Source organism: Gigantopelta aegis, chromosome 3 (genome assembly GCF_016097555.1).
Source record: "Gigantopelta aegis isolate Gae_Host chromosome 3, Gae_host_genome, whole genome shotgun sequence".
Classification (NCBI taxonomy): domain Eukaryota; kingdom Metazoa; phylum Mollusca; class Gastropoda; order Neomphalida; family Peltospiridae; genus Gigantopelta; species Gigantopelta aegis.
Window position 1 is genome coordinate 88342695 of NC_054701.1, and position 23336 is coordinate 88366030.

General features: G+C 36.2%; 1 protein-coding gene across 2 annotated transcripts in view; it reads right to left on the reverse strand.

Annotated features, from left to right (window-relative positions):
- Nucleotides 1–2276: 2276 nt before the first annotated feature.
- Nucleotides 2277–23336, reverse strand: part of LOC121369274 (protein ZINC INDUCED FACILITATOR-LIKE 1-like) — a 31712-nt gene continuing 10652 nt past the window's right edge. Inside the window, exons 4-13 of one of the 2 annotated variants that reach the window (XM_041494239.1) lie at nt 22220–22302; nt 20985–21037; nt 18892–19014; nt 17666–17825; nt 13936–14643; nt 10082–10188; nt 9094–9212; nt 7624–7697; nt 5031–5192; nt 2277–4154 (exon numbers count right to left, since the gene is read on the reverse strand). In XM_041494239.1, the coding sequence (XP_041350173.1) occupies nt 3980–4154; nt 5031–5192; nt 7624–7697; nt 9094–9212; nt 10082–10188; nt 13936–14643; nt 17666–17825; nt 18892–19014; nt 20985–21037; nt 22220–22302 (1764 nt within the window). In that variant the 3' untranslated portion in view covers nt 2277–3979. Of the gene's footprint in view, nt 4155–5030; nt 5193–7623; nt 7698–9093; nt 9213–10081; nt 10189–13935; nt 14644–17665; nt 17826–18891; nt 19015–20984; nt 21137–22219; nt 22303–23336 lie in introns of both variants that reach the window. The other variant, XM_041494238.1, reaches the window with a different exon arrangement.

Genomic DNA, 23336 nt, shown 5'->3' on the forward strand with positions numbered 1-23336 from the left:
AATCATACTGTAAAAACAAGGACATATGATATACATTAAATACATTAAGTTGTGTACAATTTGGATGACGGATACAATATATACTTTTATGAACATGAAATGAAATCATAATGGATAAATACCATCACAGAATTCACCGATATTTTTAACACAGAAAGCACTTGCAATATGACCACCTCAATGTAACAGGAACCGGTAAAACATTTGTAAATACAGACCAAGTAAAATAGCACTGGCAGAATAACAATCACAGAGCTCATTGGCAGAATTTGTTAAAAAGTAAACATTTAAAATAAAACAGTCGCTATAAAATGTATGCCACTGTATAAAATATTTAAATACATGTATCTCTCATACCAATAGAAGAAATCTCTAATCTTGCTTTCTAATAATTATACAAAATGCAAACAGAACCACAATAATAAAAAACCCTCATGTTTGTTTTTTGTGTTTTTTACTTTCAATTTATATGGTCAATTACAAGTATATTGATATAACAAGTTTGTGGCTCTTTTTTTAAATACCCTTTTGTTCCATTTTGTTGTTGTAAACACCTAGCGGATATTTACCCGTGTATAATACTTTATATAACATTGTTGTGCTTTCTAGATTCTGTCGAGTTAAATAATGGCATGAAAATGTGGATAATCTGTTGTGAATGATTAAGTATTACTACAAGAATATACTTGAGATTAAAGCTTTTAGTACAAAGATTCATAAAATATAAAGATGTAATAAGTGGAGTTAAATTGTGGAGTGCATTAAAGATCATTATCACCTAAGCTAGCAGGACCATTAAACACACCAGCATCCAAGTGATGACTTGAAGTAGGCCCTCCGCCCCACTCCTCCAGCTCTTAAGCAGAGGTAGCTAAAATATGCATTCATTCATTCATTTCAACTTATTTCCGTGCAGGTGAAACATTTTTCTAGGCAGTGGTAGGCAAACTCCTGTCTTTTCATTATAGTCTAAATATCTGTCTAGCTCCCTTAGGGCAGAGTAGTTGGGCTATGCAAGACGCAACCGAAGTTGACTGATTATAACAATAACTATAGACAGTTTAATGAATACTGTTTTGGCAATTATTAGGGCAGTGTCAGTTGGTAACATCGGGGAGGAGGGAGGAGGTTTGATTACCATGTTATTCTGTGGGTGGTAGGTATACAAAATAATTGTTTCTTGCCTCCCCTATGTGATCAATTCTGGATCTGTCCTTAAGTCAATTTGTGCACTTTAAAGCATAACATGGTCCAGAGCATGGGGGGAGGGTTCAAATATGAACCTAGCAGACCATTTATCTTCATTTTGCCTGGAAATCTATACAAAAAGCCTAATTCTGCATTGTAAAAACAACTTTTTTAAGCCTCAAAAGGGTGGTTTGTCCAACCCAGCATATGCCCGTTAAGTCACCATTTTTTAAAACATTGAATAACATAAAAATTATTAATTAAAACTAAACTAATAACAATGACACAGAATACTGGCTCTAACCTGTACATAATGAATGGTGAACTCTATAAGGCAATATTAACCTGCTATTTTTCATTTAGTAAATGATGATATTTAAAACTTGTGCTGCACTGATGCATTTAAAAAGTCCCTACAAGTGTTAATGAGCGACTTACATGGGTATTCTGTTCATTACACACTGTCAATCTAATTTTAAGGAATACTTTCAAACAGTATGTACAACTGCTAGTGTGCTGTCAAGTTTTAACAAGGGAACAATACATCAACATCATCACCATACTAAATGAACAAAAAACGTTTCATTTTTTTCATTGCATATTGAGTTGAATTGAATAATATATATTTATTTTTTTTGCATGTTTTTTTTCATACTAAGTAACAATGAAGCCAGATTATTTGACGAAAAAAAAAGTAGTTTCATATTTTTTCAATCTGATTAAAATTAGCTCTACTGGTCTCACCAGTAGATCTAACAGCACTGCATGGACTCCCATGTCCAGGTGACATTTCATCTATAAATAACAATTTAAATATCGACCAATTACACTTTGCCTTTTATAACGTTATTCGGGAGCATACAAATTCTAAAAATATCGATCGAGACTATTTATGCAATAGGCGAAATTGTTTGTTTTTTTTTCGTCTTGAAACGAATTTTATATAAAATTTTATATTGAAATTAGTTTCCGGCAAACTTCGTAATTCACCTGAATCATTTCGTATACCCTCGGCATAAACCCAAATGTTTTTTTAAAAATTCAAATCACTGCCATGATTTTGCAAGTAAGGTTTTGATTGGTCGAATGAAAGGTTAACTGGACATGAGCTCCAACGGGCTGCTGTTAGATCCACATGTAATAGTGGAGCTAATTTTAATTAGATTGATATTTTTTTACATTTTGTTATGTTGTAGCACAAAAATATTGAATATGATGTCATGTAAAATGACACATAACATTATACTTCAGTTTATAAAACATGCATTTTTCTATTATAATATACTGCTCATTAATATTATAATATGAAATGGCAGACAAACATACCACTAATACATCATCGTGTAATAATAAAATCTTAAAATAATATCAATACTTTAAAAAACTGAACACATATAAAACAAATTCATCAATTAACCTATTTATATAATAACAAATAAATACAAAACAAAATTAACACAACTACTGCATTTGACTATAAAACTATAACAAAATTAACAACTACTGCATTTGACTACAAAACTATAATAAAATTGGCTCATAAAATGGATGATGAGACAGAAATACAATCTGTCATGGACACAGATCTGTCAAATTTCATGATTTATTAACTAAAATACTGTTGAAACATTTTTATTCCAAAAGTATAAAATTCCATATATCCACTAATTAATGGACTTTTACACCATTGTGATTAATGGACTTTTACACCATTTTGATTAATGGCCTTTTACTACATTGCAATTAATGGATTTTTACACCATTGTGATTAATGGATTTATCATTGTGTTTTAATTAAAACAAATACAGTACACCAAACAATTAACATTGTATACTTACATACCAGGTAATAACAAATAAAGACAAAATAAAGTTAACAAAACTACTGCTTTTGACTACAAAACTATCATAAAGTTGATTCATAAAATGACTGATGACACGGCATGGACACAGATCTGTCAAATTTCAGTTTAATTCAGAAAGTGGATTTTTTTTTTTACACCACTGTGATTAATGGATTTTTACACCATTGTTATTTATGGATATTTTTACATTATTGTGATTAATGGATTTTACACCATTGTGAGTAATGGATTTATCATTGCATTATAATTAAAACAAATACAGTACCCCAAACAATTAACATTGTAATTGTACCGGGTAATAACAAATAAATACAAAATAAAGTTAACAAAACTACTGCTTTTGACTACAAAACTGTCATAAAGTTGACTCATAAAATGACTGAGACAGAAATAGTCTGTCTTGGATACAGATCCATCAAATGTCATGATGTAATTGTTTTATTTATCAACTAAAATACCATAAAACCAGTTTGATTCAGAAAATAGAAATTGCTTACACCATTGTAATGAATGCATTTTTACACCATAGTAATTCAAGGAACATTTACACCATTGTAATTGTTAATAGATCTACAGCACTGTAATTAATGGCACCTTACACCACGGTAACTAATACATTTATACACCATTGTAAACAATGTATTCTTACATCATTGTAAGTAATTTTACACTATTGTAATTAATGCATTTTATGCCTTCCTAATGCATATTTCATAACTTTAATCCATCAACTTTTACCTATCATAACATACACCAGTCTGAAAAGACAATAACCAAAAATGAATATTCCTGTTTATAGAGGCTTGAACTATTGCTTAAAAAGTGAACTGCTACCTGCCTGAATACAATTACAACACGGCGTAAGTACTGTTAGACACTTGGCAACGTAAATCAAGTCACAAGTCAAGTCACAAGTCGAGTCTCGCTCACTTCTGCTGTTTGTCGAGGTTCTGGGGCAGGAACACACCTTGTATAATACTGAACATAACTATGACTCCAATCACGACGAAACTGCAGCTGATGTCGAATGGAGCGCCGAGGTGGATTCCATAACTCACTGACCAAGAATACAAACTGCCTGCTACTGTTGGCGCCATCGTTCTGAAATGGTTAAAGGAAAAGGAAAATTATACAAGTATCCTGTACTTCAAACTATGTCAGTTAGGGCCAAATACATGGATAAATTTAAGGCATTCACCTCAAGTGTTTTAAAAGATGGTGAGGAAAAGAAGGAGAAGAATAATTCTATAAATATCACGTTTTTTTACACCATGATAAGGGATGGATTTCTATAGTTTAGTACACCTTGTAACTGTCATTATCCTTGTGATTAGCAATGTTCTAAGGAAGTAACATTTATTTCTATAGTTCATCATACCTTGTAACTAGTTACTAAAGTTTGTTTTGTTTAATGACACCACTAGAACACACTGATTTAGTAATCATTGGCTGTTGGATGTCAAATTTTTTGTAATTTTGACATATAGTCTAAGAGAGGAAACCCATTACAGTTTTCCATTAGTAGCAAGGGATCTTTTATATGCACTATTCAAAAGACAGAATAACACATACCATGGCCTTTGATATACCAGTTGAAGTGTACTGGCTGGAACAAGAAATAAACTAGTTACTAAGACTAACTTTGCGATTACAGTCAGTGTCATTACGATACCGTTCACTGTCGGGCAGTAAAATGGATTTTTATAGTTCAACATGCCATGTAATTTGTTTAATAGTTCAACATACCATGTGAGTAATTACAAAGACTAACCTTGTGATTGCTGTTGACTATGCCAATATTCTCAGGCAGTAAAATGGATTTTTATAGTTCAACATACCATGTAATTTGTTTAATAGTTCAACATACCATGTAAGTAATTACTAAGACTAACCTTGTGATTGCTGTTGACTGTGCCAATATTCTCAGGCAGTAAAATGGATTTTTATAGTTCAACATACCTTGTAACTAAGACTAACCTTGCGAGTGCGGTCACTGTCATCGCGATTCCGTTGACCGTGCCAGCGTTTTCCGGACTGACCGAGTTGTTCACCATCAGAGAAATGGATGTGAAGCAGAAGTTACACGCAGCTTTCTCCGGGATCAACAAAGCCATCAGCAGTGTCCACAGCAACACTTTCCTGAAAGAGAATTCATCACTTTGTTCGTTGAGCTAGAGTCCTACTTTTAGTGATATTCTCAAATACAATGGCACTGAAACATGCATTGAAAGAAATGCTTATGACAGCCCTAAAAATTCAGAGCATGTTGTGAAATGCAATTCTGTTCAAGCATCGGTTATACAACTTTAAATTCATGAGCACTGTCAAATGGTTATACAGAGAACAAAGTGACTTTATCAAATGTCAAAGAAACTGGGTCCTAATTCACTAATCTCTCACAACTTTGTAATCTGGCAGTGCAATGCAAAAAGACTTGCAAGGACAATGTGATGTTGCCTAAGAGAACTTTGTGAATTAGGCCCATGTTCATTAATGAGCAGAGCCCATATTTTCGAAGCCATCTCAGTGCTACAAAATCGTAAAACCATTGTAAACTATGATGTCACTATGGCGTGTGCTATAGTGATGGCATTGCCTACAATGTTTTACGATTTCGTAACGCTAAGATAGCTTCATAAATCCCTAGCCAGTAGTGTTAGCAAGGTGGGTATCTAGACAGTGGTGAGCTCATTTTATAGTGGGGGGTTGAGACATGTTTCCCCGCAAAAAAATGAATCGAAAAAAGAAGATAAAATCTGATCGAGCAGGAAAGGTTCAACTCCTTGCAGTTTTATTTTATATTTAATTTTGCTTTTAAATGACAGTATTAGCTGTAAATCTTGTCATTAAAATGCAAGATCAATACAAGTAATTAACTATGACTAACTCATTAGGTTATACAAATATAATTCACATTAACTGAAATATTGGTCACCTATAGTCTGTCCCATCCTCTTACAAAAATGATTTTTGTAAATAATTTCAGTTTGGTTTGACGTAAGAAGAAAATTAAAAGTGTTTTGGAAATAAAAAAAGTTTAAACTATTTTTGTGTCCAATTTAGAAAACAATCGGCTCAGAAATAAATAAATTGTAGCAAATTCCATAGCATGAAAAAAGGCACTCCCCGTGGGATGGACTATATGTTAAAATCACTTCCAGTTACCCATGATGTTTAAAATGTTGTCCTCTGGAAGTGTGTTTTTATAAACAAATTTAACAATAATTATATCTACATGTATGTCCTTCACTGGTGTAAATGGGAAATTTAAAACATTAAAAAACATTACTACTTTAAGAAGTTTGTTTTGTTTAACTACACCACTAGAGCACATTGATTAATTAATCATCTACTACTTCAAAAAGACTGTCCTGAGTTAACTGCTACTGACTAGCATAGCCTTTTTTTATCACTACTGTTACATGTTTAAAAATTTAATTTTTTCTTCCAATCATTTTATAAGTTCAAAAAAATAAATAAAATAGAAATAAAAGACATTTTAGCTACTACAAACATTAGGATGAACAGAAACACACTGAATATAGAGACAATAAATATACTAGAAAAGAATTTACATATGACCGAGTAATACGCTCTGAATAAGTACAATGTTAATATAAATGCGAGTAACAGAAAAAGAAAAAATCAAGAAATAAACAATAAGTTTTGGATAAAAGGCTGGAGCAAACACAAGAGCATCCGAACCGTGAGAGCGAAGGAGAAAGAAGGAAGAAGAGGTCACGTGACCGGAACTAACAGGGTGAATGTTTGGACCGTAAGGTGGATAAAGGGGGAAATGCCAAAGGTCAGAGGTCAGGATAGAGTATAAAGAAAACACTTAATATCGAGACACCGATGTTCTAAACAAGAACATGTATTTAAAGTGTCATTTTACTTCTAAGGCCGTATCAGTTGGACGAATCTTATAATGGAAGTCAACTGAGAACAGTCCCTTTAAAGTCTCAGACCCTAATTTCAACCCCTGATAAATAACTCCAAGTTTCGTTGATCTACAAACCTGTAACACATCCGGATAAGGTGACAAGAGAGTGAAACAAGAGTCTGTGATGTGGAAAAAGGGAAATACCCATTAAAACTTGACTAGAGCTCATCTTCATAACCACTGCCCATCAGGACTTTGATGGAAAACCATATCTATATGAATGAATATGTTATGGGTATGATTCAAGTCTAATTAAGTGAAATGTTTGCAATGGGATGGATGAACAGTTTGTTTTGGACCAACCAAGCTGTTCCTACATGAGGTTTGATGGTCCTGTATGCAAGATATGATCTGGACATGGATTTACCACTCTGTGCATTAGACCTTGAAACGTAGGTCACCATGACCTATTAATAGTATGCGACACACCACTATCCCAAGTTGTTCCTACATGTGAGATTTGGTTGTCTTGTATGCATCTGTATGCAAGATATGGTTCAGACAAGAAAAAGTTAACAGACGGACGAACGGACAACGTCATAGATAGGCGTATAAAAATGGTTCTAATAGAAATAAATATGCCGAGATGTTAAAATCTTGGGTCTGCCCCTTTAAAACGATACTTACTGGGCATATATGAGGTGCAGCATGGGTATCAGCTGAACGGGAATCATTATGAAGAAAGATGCAATGATGAACGTCTGAAAAAACAACAAAACACAATGTAAAAAAATGTAAAACCTGAGTCTTTTAGCATTAGATAAATCTCAATTACTGGCAAAGGTTCCCTTACAAACAAATTTCTGATAGATGTTAACATTAAGTATTTTAATAATATAGAAGCTATGAATTAGCACACCCAAGCATTAATATGTACAACACCAGAAGTGAACCTGACATTTTGTTTTCATGTATAAAATGCAGTGACATGTAAAAGATTTAAAGAATATTTTTTCCAACATCAGTCAACTCGCAAAAGAAAGAAAAAGTGTACTTTATGCTGGTTTTAACTTCCAGTATATCATTCTATTATGCAGAAACATACAATGGACAAAAAACTTAAAATATAAGTACCTTTAGTGACTATTTATTTCTCCAGCATAAATTGATAACCACATAAATATCATAGACGTCATTAGACATTTTTCAAAAGTGTTAGTTTTCATAATGAACTGTGGCCAATATTTACATTTGTTCAGGGTGAAGAATTGCCCCCCAAAAATATAACAGCCAAAAGGGGGCACCTGACCCATATCACAGTTAACCTGTACACTGTATACAGTGCATTCCCCAATTCATATTTCTTGCTGTTTTGCACATGGCACTCACCGGAAATAATAACAGACCAACAAGAAATAGGTCTACATTACTTGAGAGTATGGCAGCTTTAGTTTCTTGTTTTTCAATGGAAAATACCTAGGAATTTTTAGTTGAAAAAGTTATTTTTGGCAAGAATTTTCACTTGACAACAATGGCGGCATATCATTAATTTTCAGGAATCGATAGCCGATTGTGACAGCTAATTTAATAATAAATCTGATCATTTTACCAATAATGAAAATCATGAAATATTGAGGTAGTTCATTAAAAAAAATATTCTGGTCAGAAAAACAGTTATTGGGAATAATGGACATAAATACTGGACATCTGGCCACAAATGCCCTAAGTAAACACAACGTTTTAGATTTTTTGCCTCATTTTAAGCAATAATAACTAATCTAAAATATCATAAAAATTAGAAAAACCCACGTTGAAAAGTGAAAGTGAAAATATGTGAGTAAAAATTATAAATTTGTACCCCCTCAACATGATTTTATCAACAATTAATCCAGTAGTCTGAAGGTTAAGCAACAAACTGTACAACTGATTATTATTTGAGCTTTTAAGTCACAACAGATTAAAATTTTCATTCTATACCAGCTCTAGCCCAATTGTCGTATTTTCCTTTCAGAATAGTCAATAATATTTGGCATTATCTGTAAACCAAAATATTTTATATGTTTCATGTAAAACTAGTTTTACATGATTGGAGAGTATGACAGTGTTTAAAATCTAGATAACATTAACAAACTGTGATTTGGGTCGAAGTATACTGACCCATTTTAAGCCCAGTCTCTTTGCAGTTGCTGGGTAGCACAAGATTTGTAGAAACATGAGTGGGGCGGCCACTGCACTTAGCGACGTTCCAATCTCACCCGAGCTGAAACCGAGACCATCTAAAACAAAACAGTCATACAATAAACAACTGGTAAATAACTATTACATGTACAAAGAAAAAGACTTAAAGAGTGTGGGGTTATGAAACATTTAAAGTCTTTAATAAAAGTTAAAGTATGTTTTGTTTAATGACACCGCTTATAGCACATTGATTTATTGATCATCGACTATTGGATATAAAACATTTGGTAATTTTTACTCGTAGTCTTCCACAAAATCAAATCCCATAGAAAACAATAGTAACATATGGCTACAACTCCTGCCTGCAGAGTATGAATCAACATATGCACCTCAGATATAAATACTGCCACCCATCACCCTTAAAGTGAATCAGAAAATAATGGAGGTCAAGCTGCTCATTTCAAAGATAACGGGTAACATCTCAATTTTAGTACTTTTTTTTTACAGGTACTCCACAAATATTTCAAGGCTACTTGACACAGTGGTACTAGATGAAATAAAATTGCAATTTTTTTTTGCCCAGATGAAACTAATTTTTGTTTACAACCAACACACTCACATTTATAACCAATCAAAGGACTTGTGGTATTAACTGCTCTAGTACTACCTTCAAAGGAAACCCACTACATTTTTTCATTAGCAGTGAGGGATCTTTTATATGCACTTTCCCACAGAGAGGACAGCATATACCACATCCTTTAATATACCAGTCGTGGGGCACTGGCTGGGATGGGAAAAAACCCCAATCAGAGAATGGTTCCACTGAGTGAGTTCTATGTTCTGCCAATTGAGCTAGATCCCGCCCAGTGTCTCTAACAATGTCTTGAGACTTTTACTGACATGTCAGACCTAAGAGAATTAAAACAGAACGAATCGCGTGACGGAACAAAGTAAATATTGATCTCACCTAGTCTTGGTTCAGTGGACAACCACACAGTGAAGATATCATCAAACGCAATGATGCCAAACGAAAATATTGCGTACATCATCACACTCGATCTGACCTCCGACTGACTAAAACAACAAACACATCAGACATTATAGGTACTGAATGAATGAGTGAATGGATGAATTAATGAATGAATGGATGGATGGATGGATGAATGAGTGAATGGATGAATGAATGAATGAATGGATGGATGGATGGATGGCTGAATGAATGAGTGAGTGAGTGAATGAATGTACGAACAAATGAAATAAACAAAGGATGGATGAATACAATGGATGGAAAATGTTTAATGACATCACTAGAGTACATGGATTCATGTTGAATGCCAAACATTTGATAATTCTGACAGTGTTAAAAAAACACCCTGCTACATGGGATCTTTTATATGCATTATCCCACAGACAGGATAGCACAAGCCTTTGGTATACCAGTCATGGGACACAGGTTGGTACATTGTCCTAGGACCTACAGACTCCTAGGTAACTGTAAAACTATATTCCAATCCCTTATTTTAATTAATAAAAATGGTAAAATTAATACAACTATTGGCCTCAGTAGTATAATGATAAAAAAAGAAGTTTCTTTTTTTTAGCGACACCACTAGAGCACATTGATTTATTAATCATTAGTTATTGGATGTCAAACATATGGTCATATTTCATTTTGGCATAGTCATAGAGAGGAAACCCGCTACATTGTTCTATTAGTAGCAAGGGATCTTCTATATGCACCATCCCACAGACAGGATAACACATACCACAGCCTTTGATATACCAGTCTTGGTGCACTGACTGACCGTGCATCAAATCGAGCACTTTACCACTAGGCTACATCCCGCCCCTGTATAATGATCAAGCTATTGGACTTAAAGCTGGTAGGTACTGGGTTTCACTCCTGGTACTGGGCTACATCCCGCCCCCGTATAATGATCAAGCTGTTGGACTTAAAGCTGGTAGGTACCGAGTTTCATTCCTGGTACTGGGCTACATCCCGCCCCCGTATAATGATCAAGCTGTTGGACTTAAAGCTGGTAGGTACCGAGTTTCATTCCTGGTACTGGGCTACATCCCGCCCCCGTATAATGATCAAGCTGTTGGACTTAAAGCTGGTAGGTACCGAGTTTCATTCCTGGTACTGGGCTACATCCCGCCCCCGTATAATGATCAAGCTGTTGGACTTAAAGCTGGTAGGTACCGAGTTTCATTCCTGGTACTGGGCTACATCCCGCCCCCGTATAATGATCAAGCTGTTGGACTTAAAGCTGGTAGGTACTGAGTTTCATTCCTGGTACTGGGCTACATCCCGCCCCCGTATAATGATCAAGCTGTTGGACTTAAAGCTGGTAGGTACCGAGTTTCATTCCTGGTACTGGGCTACATCCCGCCCCCGTATAATGATCAAGCTGTTGGACTTAAAGCTGGTAGGTACCGACTTTCATTCCTGGTACTGGGCTACATCCCGCCCCCGTATAATGATCAAGCTATTGGACTTAAAGCTGGTAGGTACCGACTTTCATTCCTGGTACTGGGCTACATCCCGCCCCCGTATAATGATCAAGCTATTGGACTTAAAGCTGGTAGGTACCGACTTTCATTCCTGGTACTGGGCTACATCCCGCCCCCGTATAATGATCAAGCTATTGGACTTAAAGCTGGTAGGTACCGAGTTTCATTCCTGGTACTGGGCTACATCCCGCCCCCGTATAATGATCAAGCTATTGGACTTAAAGCTGGTAGGTACCGAGTTTCACTCCTGGTACTGGGCTACATCCCGCCCCCGTATAATGATCAAGCTATTGGACTTAAAGCTGGTAGGTACCGAGTTTCACTCCTGGTACTGGGCTACATCCCGCCCCCGTATAATGATCAAGCTGTTGGACTTAAAGCTGGTAGGTACCGACTTTCATTCCTGGTACTGGGCTACATCCCGCCCCCGTATAATGATCAAGCTGTTGGACTTAAAGCTGGTAGGTACCGAGTTTCATTCCTGGTACTGGGCTACATCCCGCCCCCGTATAATGATCAAGCTGTTGGACTTAAAGCTGGTAGGTACCGAGTTTTATTCCTGGTACTGGGCTACATCCCGCCCCCGTATAATGATCAAGCTGTTGGACTTAAAGCTGGTAGGTACCGAGTTTCATTCCTGGTACTGGGCTACATCCCGCCCCCGTATAATGATCAAGCTGTTGGACTTAAAGCTGGTAGGTACCGACTTTCATTCCTGGTACTGGGCTACATCCCGCCCCCGTATAATGATCAAGCTGTTGGACTTAAAGCTGGTAGGTACCGACTTTCATTCCTGGTACTGGGCTACATCCCGCCCCCGTATAATGATCAAGCTGTTGGACTTAAAGCTGGTAGGTACCGACTTTCATTCCTGGTACTGGGCTACATCCCGCCCCCGTATAATGATCAAGCTGTTGGACTTAAAGCTGGTAGGTACCGACTTTCATTCCTGGTACTGGGCTACATCCCGCCCCCGTATAATGATCAAGCTATTGGACTTAAAGCTGGTAGGTACCGAGTTTCATTCCTGGTACTGGGCTACATCCCGCCCCCGTATAATGATCAAGCTATTCGACTTAAAGCTGGTAGGTACTGAGTTTCACTCCTGGTACTGGGCTACATCCCGCCCCCGTATAATGATCAAGCTATTGGACTTAAAGCTGGTAGGTACCGAGTTTCATTCCTGGTACTGGGCTACATCCCGCCCCCGTATAATGATCAAGCTATTGGACTTAAAGCTGGTAGGTACTGAGTTTCACTCCTGGTACTGGGCTACATCCCGCCCCCGTATAATGATCAAGCTATTGGACTTAAAGCTGGTAGGTACCGACTTTCATTCCTGGTACTGGGCTACATCCCGCCCCCGTATAATGATCAAGCTATTGGACTTAAGCTAGTAGGTACCGACTTTCATTCCTGGTACTGGGCTACATCCCGCCCCCGTATAATGATCAAGCTATTGGACTTAAAGCTGGTAGGTACCGACTTTCATTCCTGGTACTGGGCTACATCCCGCCCCCGTATAATGATCAAGCTATTGGACTTAAAGCTGGTAGGTACCGAGTTTCACTCCTGGTACTGGGCTACATCCCGCCCCCGTATAATGATCAAGCTATTCGACTTAAAGCTGGTAGGTACTGAGTTTCACTCCTGGTACTGGGCTACATCCCGCCCCCGTATAATGATCAAGCTATTGGACTTAAAGCTGGTAGGTACCGAGTTTCATTCCTGGTACTGGGCTACATCCCGCCCCCGTATAATGATCAAGCTATTGGACTTAAAGCTGGTAGGTACTGAGTTTCACTCCTGGTACTGGGCTACATCCCGCCCCCGTATAATGATCAAGCTATTGGACTTAAAGCTGGTAGGTACTGAGTTTCATTCCTGGTACTGGGCTACATCCCGCCCCCGTATAATGATCAAGCTATTGGACTTAAAGCTGGTAGGTACCGACTTTCATTCCTGGTACTGGGCTACATCCCGCCCCCGTATAATGATCAAGCTATTGGACTTAAAGCTGGTAGGTACCGACTTTCATTCCTGGTACTGGGCTACATCCCGCCCCCGTATAATGATCAAGCTATTGGACTTAAAGCTGGTAGGTACTGAGTTTCATTCCTGGTACTGGCTCCCACCCAGAGCATGTTTAACAATTTAATGAGTAGGAGTAAGGCCACATTGCAGACTCACTGACCACTAACCAGTCCAAGTAGCTGGTGTGTGTGCCCAGGACAGCGTATTTGAATCTTAATTGGATTTAAGCATGAAAATAAGTATAAATGAATGAAATAAAACAATTATCCATACCTACACAATGACACCAGTTTGCTATTACGTATATGCTGTATACATGAGAAAACAACTGATTTATTTCCCTTTGCAATGCTCTCCTGTGATAACGATTCAATGTCTATTAGCTGAAGAGGTTCGTTCTTACATGAATGACATTGTGTACAGCCCTCAACACTGCCTGCCATCCCATTTGCATCAATCACCGTAACACCAGCCTTTTCAATTTCAGTCTTTTGTTTACATTTATCACCTGTTGTACAGACATCCGCATTGACGTTATGAGTGTTTTCATCAACTAATTTACTAACTCCATTAGTCCTTGGAACAGAAAATGGCACCAGTTCATCATTTACATCTAACTTTTTCAACAGTCTAGTCCGCAGGTCAGTTTTGTTGCAGCCGTTAGCGATAGTTTCACTGTTACACCTTGGTCGACGGCTATTGCAGCTGTTGAGATGGTCACGGTTTTGAGGAGAATTGAAGTGATGTTTTTCCTCTTCATCTGCATACGGCAGACATCTCTCTATGTTTGCGAAACTCAACTCTGCCGCAGGTTCGTAGTGTAAATTCTCGATGGAGAAATTGAGCGCGGAACTGACGTCGGAGAATCGACACGATGTATGTGTGTCGAGATGTAACTGCTGACTGTCAGAGATCGAGGCAATGCAAGAGAGTTTTTCACCGTCTTCAGGGGACGTTTCGTCAATCTCAATCTGTACATCTCTGAAACAAGAACGGCAACAGTGGTTTAATGACAAATCAGCACATTCTAAAACTAAAGCTATTTAACACATATGGTTATTTCAACAAAGAGGGAAAGTTAGGCAAGGAAAAAACAGTTAAATGTGGTATGTGTAAGCCTCGTGTCAAGTTGACATTTTCACCACCTCAAGTGTACTTCTTTCCCATATGACAGGATACGATGGAAGCAGGGGTAGGAAACAATAAAATTGTCAATCGGTCCCATGTAACATCATTACTAGGCTACCCCTGGGGGGGGGGGGAGAAAAAAAAGAAATACAATTTTTAAAAATAAATAATATATATATCTGCATAAACTAACATTTAAAAGATATTTGCCAAATAGTGTAAAACAAATGATCACCACTGTGGCGTTTTGCCTTTTGTAAGTTTTTATCTCGAATCATGAACAGGAAAACATCAAAACATGAAGAAAAAAAAACGTTTAATCACATCGGCATGTATATATATATATATGTGTATGTGTATGTCTACATATACATATACATATACATCAGTGTTCTCGCTGCTCCATTTAAGCAGGGCGGCCCGCTCCGCGATTGCATTTTGCCGCCGTCCTTTCACGTTCTCCGCCCTCCTTTATTTTTCTGCGCCACTCTTTATTTTCCAGTACTCTACTATATTTTACAGAACCTATCTCCATTATTTCCAAATGCACACTTTTTTCCACACATAAAAAAAACAACGATCAGTCTGCACACTGGACATCAAAGGAAACAAGCCGCGTTGTGTACAAAAAAGCAACTGACGAAACCTTTACGACAGTTACCGTAACGTAATTTAACAGTATTTTTAACAGCCTCTATTTTGTCCCATACCTGTATCCATTTGTATGTTTAATGCACACAATAAAAGTTATATTTTATTTGAGCAATCGCTGCAATGAAAACATTTTAATTTTTTACGGATTCGGCAATCTCCGATTGAAAACCCCCCACTTATTTTTCGCCAAAATCGTCATGTGATCAGAACGGTCATTCTGTTTTTTGTTTCCACTAACTATCATCTGATATTTTGTCCTGAATTGCCGATATAATTAGTTGTAACTGATGATTTTTACTTTCTGTCATTTCTGTCAATCTGTTTATTCAGCAGTTCTTATAAAATATTGTAAACTTTTAATTTTCACCGCTTATAAAAACAATGGAAGTGGTAGTGTTTAACATTAAAATCATTTATCTTGGGTGCCAAATAATATATACACCGCCTTTGCAAAAATGAAACTACATTTTGTCAGCTGGCGATATTTTATCACAGCGATCGATTCATTCGAAGATGGAAATAACAAAAAATGTATCCGACATTAGAGGATCACTTTACAAATATCTTTATTGTTTTTCGTATATGTTGAAATCTTTATTAAAATAATAATATTAAAACTTTGATCGGATCAGCAAAACCGGAACTGCCAATGATTGTCAGACCGATAACATCTTCAGTTCAATTAAAAGAGGAGTCGGCTTGTATTTTGTATAAACGTGTTTGCACTTTTTTGTTGGCAAAATAAGAAGAATGTCTTTCCACAAAGTCTACCAACACACAACAATATGGCAACCATGCTCCCCCCCCTTTTTTTTTATTTTTTTTTATTTTTTTTTTTTAAGGGTGTGGTGCCGCGCAGCTGCCCTCCTTTAATTTTCACCCAGCGAGAACACTGATACATATATATATATATATATATATATATATATATATATATATATATATATATATATATATATATATATATATATATATATATATATATATATATATATATATATATATATATATATATATATATATATATATATATATATATATATATATATAAAGTATGAGTATTCAGTAATTTCAGTTAAATTTATTGGACAAAACACTCACAAGGAACAGATATGACACCATTCGGGCTTTTGACAGCTTCATCTAGCACATGTTTAGACTAAATGTTTACTAACGACGTTGTTGATCGGATGACCAATCATTTGACCTCTACCGGCTCAAGTGATAACCGGTGCTCATAACAACAAAAAAAGGTTGAAATCATTAAAATTATACAATTTTCAAGACTGTTATAATTATTAGATACACTACATTGAACACTCCACAATAAATACATTTATAGATTATTTCAGTACATTTTATGTTATTATAAAACAGTGTTTATTTCACAAAGACCTCTTGCAATTTTGTTGGACTCTGACACTCGACCCGACAGGGCTCCATAAACAGGTGTTGATTGATTGAAAGTGACCACTTTTTATTAAATTTGGGACCGGTTTAAGTCTTGAGAATCAAAATACACATCAGTTTATTGATGTAGACAAATAAACACATGAAGATGTACTGCCAAAAACCATAATGTTTTCCAATAATAAAAATGGACACATTCTTCGGACCAACAAGAATGACATACGTTTTTTAAAAATAATATCGGTTTCAGAGATTGAGAATCGGTCCCAGACCCGGAAAAATGGCCTTTACCCAACCCTGGATGGGTAAATGTTATATTATCTTGTGAAGGTTAGAATGGGAAAATCAGGGAGGCTTGTAAAGCAGAATTACCAGTTTTCCCTGAACAGGATAAAGACAATAGCCCATGGCATTAAACTGATTACTCTATTATTATTTATTATTCTGCAAACTATTAAAAAAACAAGGTGGAGAAATCACATTTATCCCTAATTTTTCACCCCCAAATGTTACAAGCATTTTTGAGTTTGAAATAAAACAAGATTCATGACGTCATTATTTATAAAACATTTTAAAGTTTTAATTCATTAAAAATACATCAAATTAGTTATCTTTACCATGACACAAAATGTTATTTTTATATAATGTATTGAAATAAAAGATACACAAATTTAAACAATTGAAAATCTAATCCAAAGTCAATTGTTGTCAGTTTATCACTTTGCTTTAATCAGTCATCATAATGTGCCAGTAAAAACAGTGTTTGCAGGATGAAAAATCAACAACCCTGACCAAGAGAAATTTAACTTACGTTTTCCTTAGTGTTTCCTCAAACGTGAAAAATATAATAATAAAGGCTACCAAACACACAAGACCTGCAACAGCTGACGGAAGCAGAAAGGCGTAGTCCACAAAGAAACCGTTCTCATCAAACACTTGAGGAAACTTCTTGGCAGGAGATGCCAGGAATCCTGTACACAAAGAAAATTAAATTAATTTTTTAACAGGAATCAAAACAAGTTGAGAACTGTCATTCAGTTACCACATGTCAAGAGGAAGTTGGAACAAGATCACCATCACCTAAATTTTTATCAACAGTGTGTTTATAAATTATACACAAAAGTATTATTACAATGAGAATAGTGATATGAATGGACAGCAAAGTATCAGTGTGTTTTAAAAGGAATAATTAAATTTCTGTTACATTCATGACAAAGTAAAGTCATCCCATTGGGCTAGCCGTAGCAACGTGAGTTTGTTCACTTCTCGATGAACGTTTTAAAAAGTACATCAGGTTACATCATATCTAATGACATCACTTTACAATGGTAATGTGTCTTACTGAGTGTTATTAGCATCAGGAAACCTTTTATATGCACTTTCCCACACTCAGGACAACACATACCATGCATGACCTTTGACATACCAGTTGTGTAGCACTGGATGGAACAGGAAAACCCCCAAATGGTCCACTGAAATGGCTCAAACCTATAACACCAAGCACATCATAAAGAAATACCACTGATGACAAAAAGATCAACAGTAACACTGGAATTTGAAAACATGGCACCGGTGAGCAGTGATGCTGTGACTGGTTTATTGATTGATTGATTGATAGAGATAGAGATAGAGATAGAGATAGAGATAGAGATAGAGATAGAGATAGAGATAGAGATAGAGATAGAGAGAGAGAGAGAGAATCAACCATGTTTTGTAGCCAGTAAAGTAATTTCTAGCACAAAAACAGGTGTGGACATTACACAGTTGAACTACAGAACATTTTGTTTTAAATCATTTCAAAAATGTCTAATAGCTATTTAACATTTTATAATTGAGGAGCCTGAATAGCAAAATCTTTATGAAACACTGAGTAAAATGTTCCCAAGTTATCTTCTAAATTTTACTGAATGTAAAAATTGAACTATTTTCAAAACAGACATCTCATGTATAAATGGTTTGAACCTCATAAACCAATCAACTTGATCTACCCTATTGGGGCTAGGTTAGATTTTCTAAAATATATTATGGATGTCTTACCTCCGAATGATGGCCCCAGTATCATGCCAGTTCCCCAAGCAATGCCGATTGATGACATACTTAGAGCCTGATTTGAGTTGTCTGAGATTTCATACAGCACTGTCTTGGCTGTTCCCACAGTGCCTGCAAAACAAGAAGAAATAGCCATTTTTCATATCTCATATATTTTTAGTAATTATTTTAAAATATCAACATAGAAAAGAAACTTACATATTGAAAATGTTTGGCATGAAGGAATAAGACTTCAGATCCACAGAGTAGCATGTCAGTTTAATCAGTTATCAGTTATTTTGGTGTCAAATGATGATCAACCACAGAATACCATCCAGTTACAAACACCAAAGGCCCACAACTACTGCCACAGATCATGTGAACATGTTGTGAACATGTGTGCATGCTTCACTTGTTATTTTTACATCTATTGGTGCTTTGTACATGGATTGCACCATTTAGCCTTCCTCATTTGTTTATTAAATATAATTTTCAAGCAAAGTGGTTTTAAAAAATACATGTTAAAATGTTAAATATTGGTAGTTAGTCAATCATCAAAACTTGTTGCATGAATATTTTTGTTTTTTGTCTAACTTGTAAACATGCACTAGTGGATACATTGCAAGCTAAGACACATCGACTGGCATGTGCTTCAAGCATGTTTTTATTCAAAACACAGTGGCAGGAACAGGCATCTGTCTAAACCAGCATTCTGTGTAAACCGACACCGTTTTAATGTCCCGTTCAGCTACTGTTAATTTATCAGGAATAAAACTGTGTACACCGAATGCTGACTAGTCCGGACTTCGGATGCAACTTCAAGAACAAAAGAACGGCTTCAGTAGTAATTAGTTCTGTCTATACCGGCATGCGATCATACCTCTAGTGTCTGTCAGTGGTCACCTTTTAAACAATGACGGCAGTTCCCCAGTAATTAACACACCAAAATGTTATGAAATAATCGCGCCTCTTCGAACCACACCTGTAGTAACGGGTATAGGTAGCAAGATAAATAATTATTATTTGTATGTGTTCATACTGCATTGCATCATACCGATCTTTTTAAAAGAATAAAACTCTAAATTCAGACACCTGTTTCATGTGATTTTAATCAATAAAATAATGTTATTTATTCTGCTTGTTGTTTTCAGTGCATTCTGGTTTGAACACATATTTTGATTACATGTTAATGTCCCACTTTCAAAAGTCAGGACTGAACTTCGTGTCCCAGCCCGCTTGTCACGGACGACCTGTCGTATTTTGTTTATCGTGAGTTTGATTGGTTTCTTAGAAACGCAGATATCTTTCAGGTTTATACCAATCACTAAAACAAGCATTTCTTAGCCTTGCTTTTACAGATGTCTTACACATATTCCAAACGTTTGGTTAATATATCACAAAAACCGTAACTCTGGACGGACTCTGTTAACACTGGAACTCTGTCTAAACCGGCATATTTTATCATATTGAATCCGGTTTAGACAGAGTCCACTGTATATCACAGTCCTGGGCTCTGTTTTACGAAGCAATCTTAGTGCTAAGATCAACTTAAGTTAGTTTGTTTTAGTTTAATGACACCACTAGAGCACATTGATTATTAATCATCGGCTATTGGATGTCAAACATTTGGTAATTTTGACATATAGTCATAGAGAGGAAACCTGCTACACTTTTCCATGAGTAGCAAGGGATCTTTAATATGCACCATCCCACAGACAGGATAGCACATACCATGGCCTTTATTATACCAGTCGTGATGCACTGACTGGAACGAGAAGTAGCCCATTGGACCCACTGATGGGGATCGATCCCAAACCGACTGCGCATCAAGCGAGCGCTTTACCACTGGGATACTTCCCACCCCAAAGATCAACTTAAGTGCATAACTACCGTATGCACTTTAGGTGATCTAAGAGCTAAGATTACTTTGTAAAATGGGGCTCCGAAGTTACCATGCCCATGTATGTTGGCTGCATTTTTGTAAAATGTTGAAAGAGGCCTTAATACAGGCATTAGCCTTTGGGCCAATCCCAAAACTGTTTAAACCCCTAAAAAAACCTATGTGTACAAGTAAACCCCCTTTACACATTGTGTGTACTCACCATTTATGACGCCAGCGAGGAAACGAAGGGCCATGGCTAATGGTATGTTGGTGCTGAACCCAAATAAAAATGAGAAAATCCCATTACCAGCCACAGTGATGAGAAGAATAGGACGTCGCCCTATCTTGTCAGAGAGCCAACCCCAGAAATAACTAGCAGAGAGAAAGAAAAGAAACATTTATTTAACAATACCTCAACAAAGTTTAATGATAGTATCAGACTACCAACTGTCACAATGGAGTTGGCTAACTCACCGATCTTTTGTTGTATTACAATTCCTACGACTGATTAGTTGTTATTCTGAGCACACCCATCATAAGTGGGAGTTGGGTAAATTACAATGCAAGCATCGAGTTGGCCAACTTCATCGTGGCATATGAAAGTCTGAACCTAGCATTAGCTATGGCCATTTGATTATTTCGACACTTTGGGAAAGGAAATAACAAGCAGGATTTGACAAATCCACCAGTCCTCGGTCCCGGCTAGTGAATGTTTGGTCTGGGCTAGTGGATTTATTCACCTGGGCCAAGTTCCACGAAGCGATCTTAGTGCTATGATCACTGTAAGTGTATAAGGTAGCTATTCACTTAAGGTGATCTTAGGGCTAAGGTCGTTTCGTAAAACGAGGCTCTGTATTACATAATGCATAACAAAAGCTTCTGTGAGGGCTAGTAACTTTCTCAAACATTTGTCAAACACTGTAAAAGACTTACTTGCTTAATGACACCTCAGCACATTTTAAACTAGGACCATCTGATATCTAACACAAAATTATTTTGACACTTGATCAACAGAGAGAGGGGAAACCTGCTGCTGCCACACACTAATTACCGAAAAACCAACATACATGTAGATAGGACAGTACATACCATGCCCTTTGATGTACCAGTTGTGGTGCACTGCTTGAAACGGGGAAAACCTGAGTCCTCAACATAGAAATAGGAAACCTGCAGCTGTCATTGACTACTCCTACCAAGAAAACAACATAGACAGGACATCAAATACCACAGCCTTCGATGTACCAGTCTTGTTTTCTTTCTTGCAGTTTGTCAGTTTTTAAAAGATTAAATATTAGCCATAACCTTTACTAGTTCATTAAAAAAAAACCCATCCCTTTCAAGAATTTCTAGTGATAAAAAAAAATGCATTCTGCAGTGTATGTTAATTTTTGTATAAATGACAAAAACAAAAACAAAACCCCCACACCCGTGATTTGTTAAAATGTTTTACTGTACCTTCCAAATGCTCTGCCAGCAAACACTGAAGAAGCTATCAAACCACAGTAATAACCCTTCTCTTCCTCCTTGTAGCCCATCGACTGAAGTAAAAAACATAATACATTGTTTGTTCCCCTCAATACGTCACCACCACTTTTATCATAAATAGAGATTATTATACAAGCTTCAGTGTCATACTGATTTTACGAAATGAGTGGCAAGATTTTTGTATTGCCCGAGCAAGAGCAATACATGAATCCTGACATGAGTTTCGTAACATCAGTAAGACTCACATACGAGTGTAATAATTTCTTTATTATCCATATTATTATTGTTGTTTTCTTTATGAATAACAAGACCCAACTCAAAATGTTTCAGCCACAAGTAGAAGGTGACGATGAAATGATGTCATATTTCAAATGCACAGTCTGAGCTAGGACTGGAGAAGCAATGTCATGTTATGACATCGCTTCTAAAAATTACGTCATTAAACTTGTTATTACACGTGTGCTTCATATGATTTTTATTAACTCGTATTATTCAAACTTTGAATCGTAATACATATTTATTATTATAAAACCCACACTCATGTACAAATACAGCATTAGATGTCAGACCTGCTTTAATTATATACAGTGAAACCCCTCTAAACCGAACACCCTAAGGACCAAGAAAAATGTCCTGTTTTAAGAAGTATCCGGTATAGAGAGCTTAAATTCTGTACCATTTTTTAACAAGGGACCGTAAAAAATGTCTGGTTTTTAGAGAATTCTGGTTTACAGAGGGTCCAGTTTTGAAACGTTTCACTGTATATATATAAAAATATATGAACCTATTGAACATAGTTGCTGCCATTTTAAGTATTAAAATATGCAATATTGATCTGAAGATCATACAATTAGCAGACAGCTGAGTTCTACTCGTGAAAACTGTATGAAGTGTTTCAATAATATTTTGTAAGCCTTCTTAAGAGATTAGGCCTAAAACAATAAATAATAATAATAATAATAATAATAATAAATACAAGTCGGTTGTTTTGTTTTGTCCATTTGCTCATGACTTACAAAAACCCACCCTAAAAAGTTTAAGTAAAAATAAATTATTTTTCCTTTTTCTCTTTTCTTTTAAAGAACTT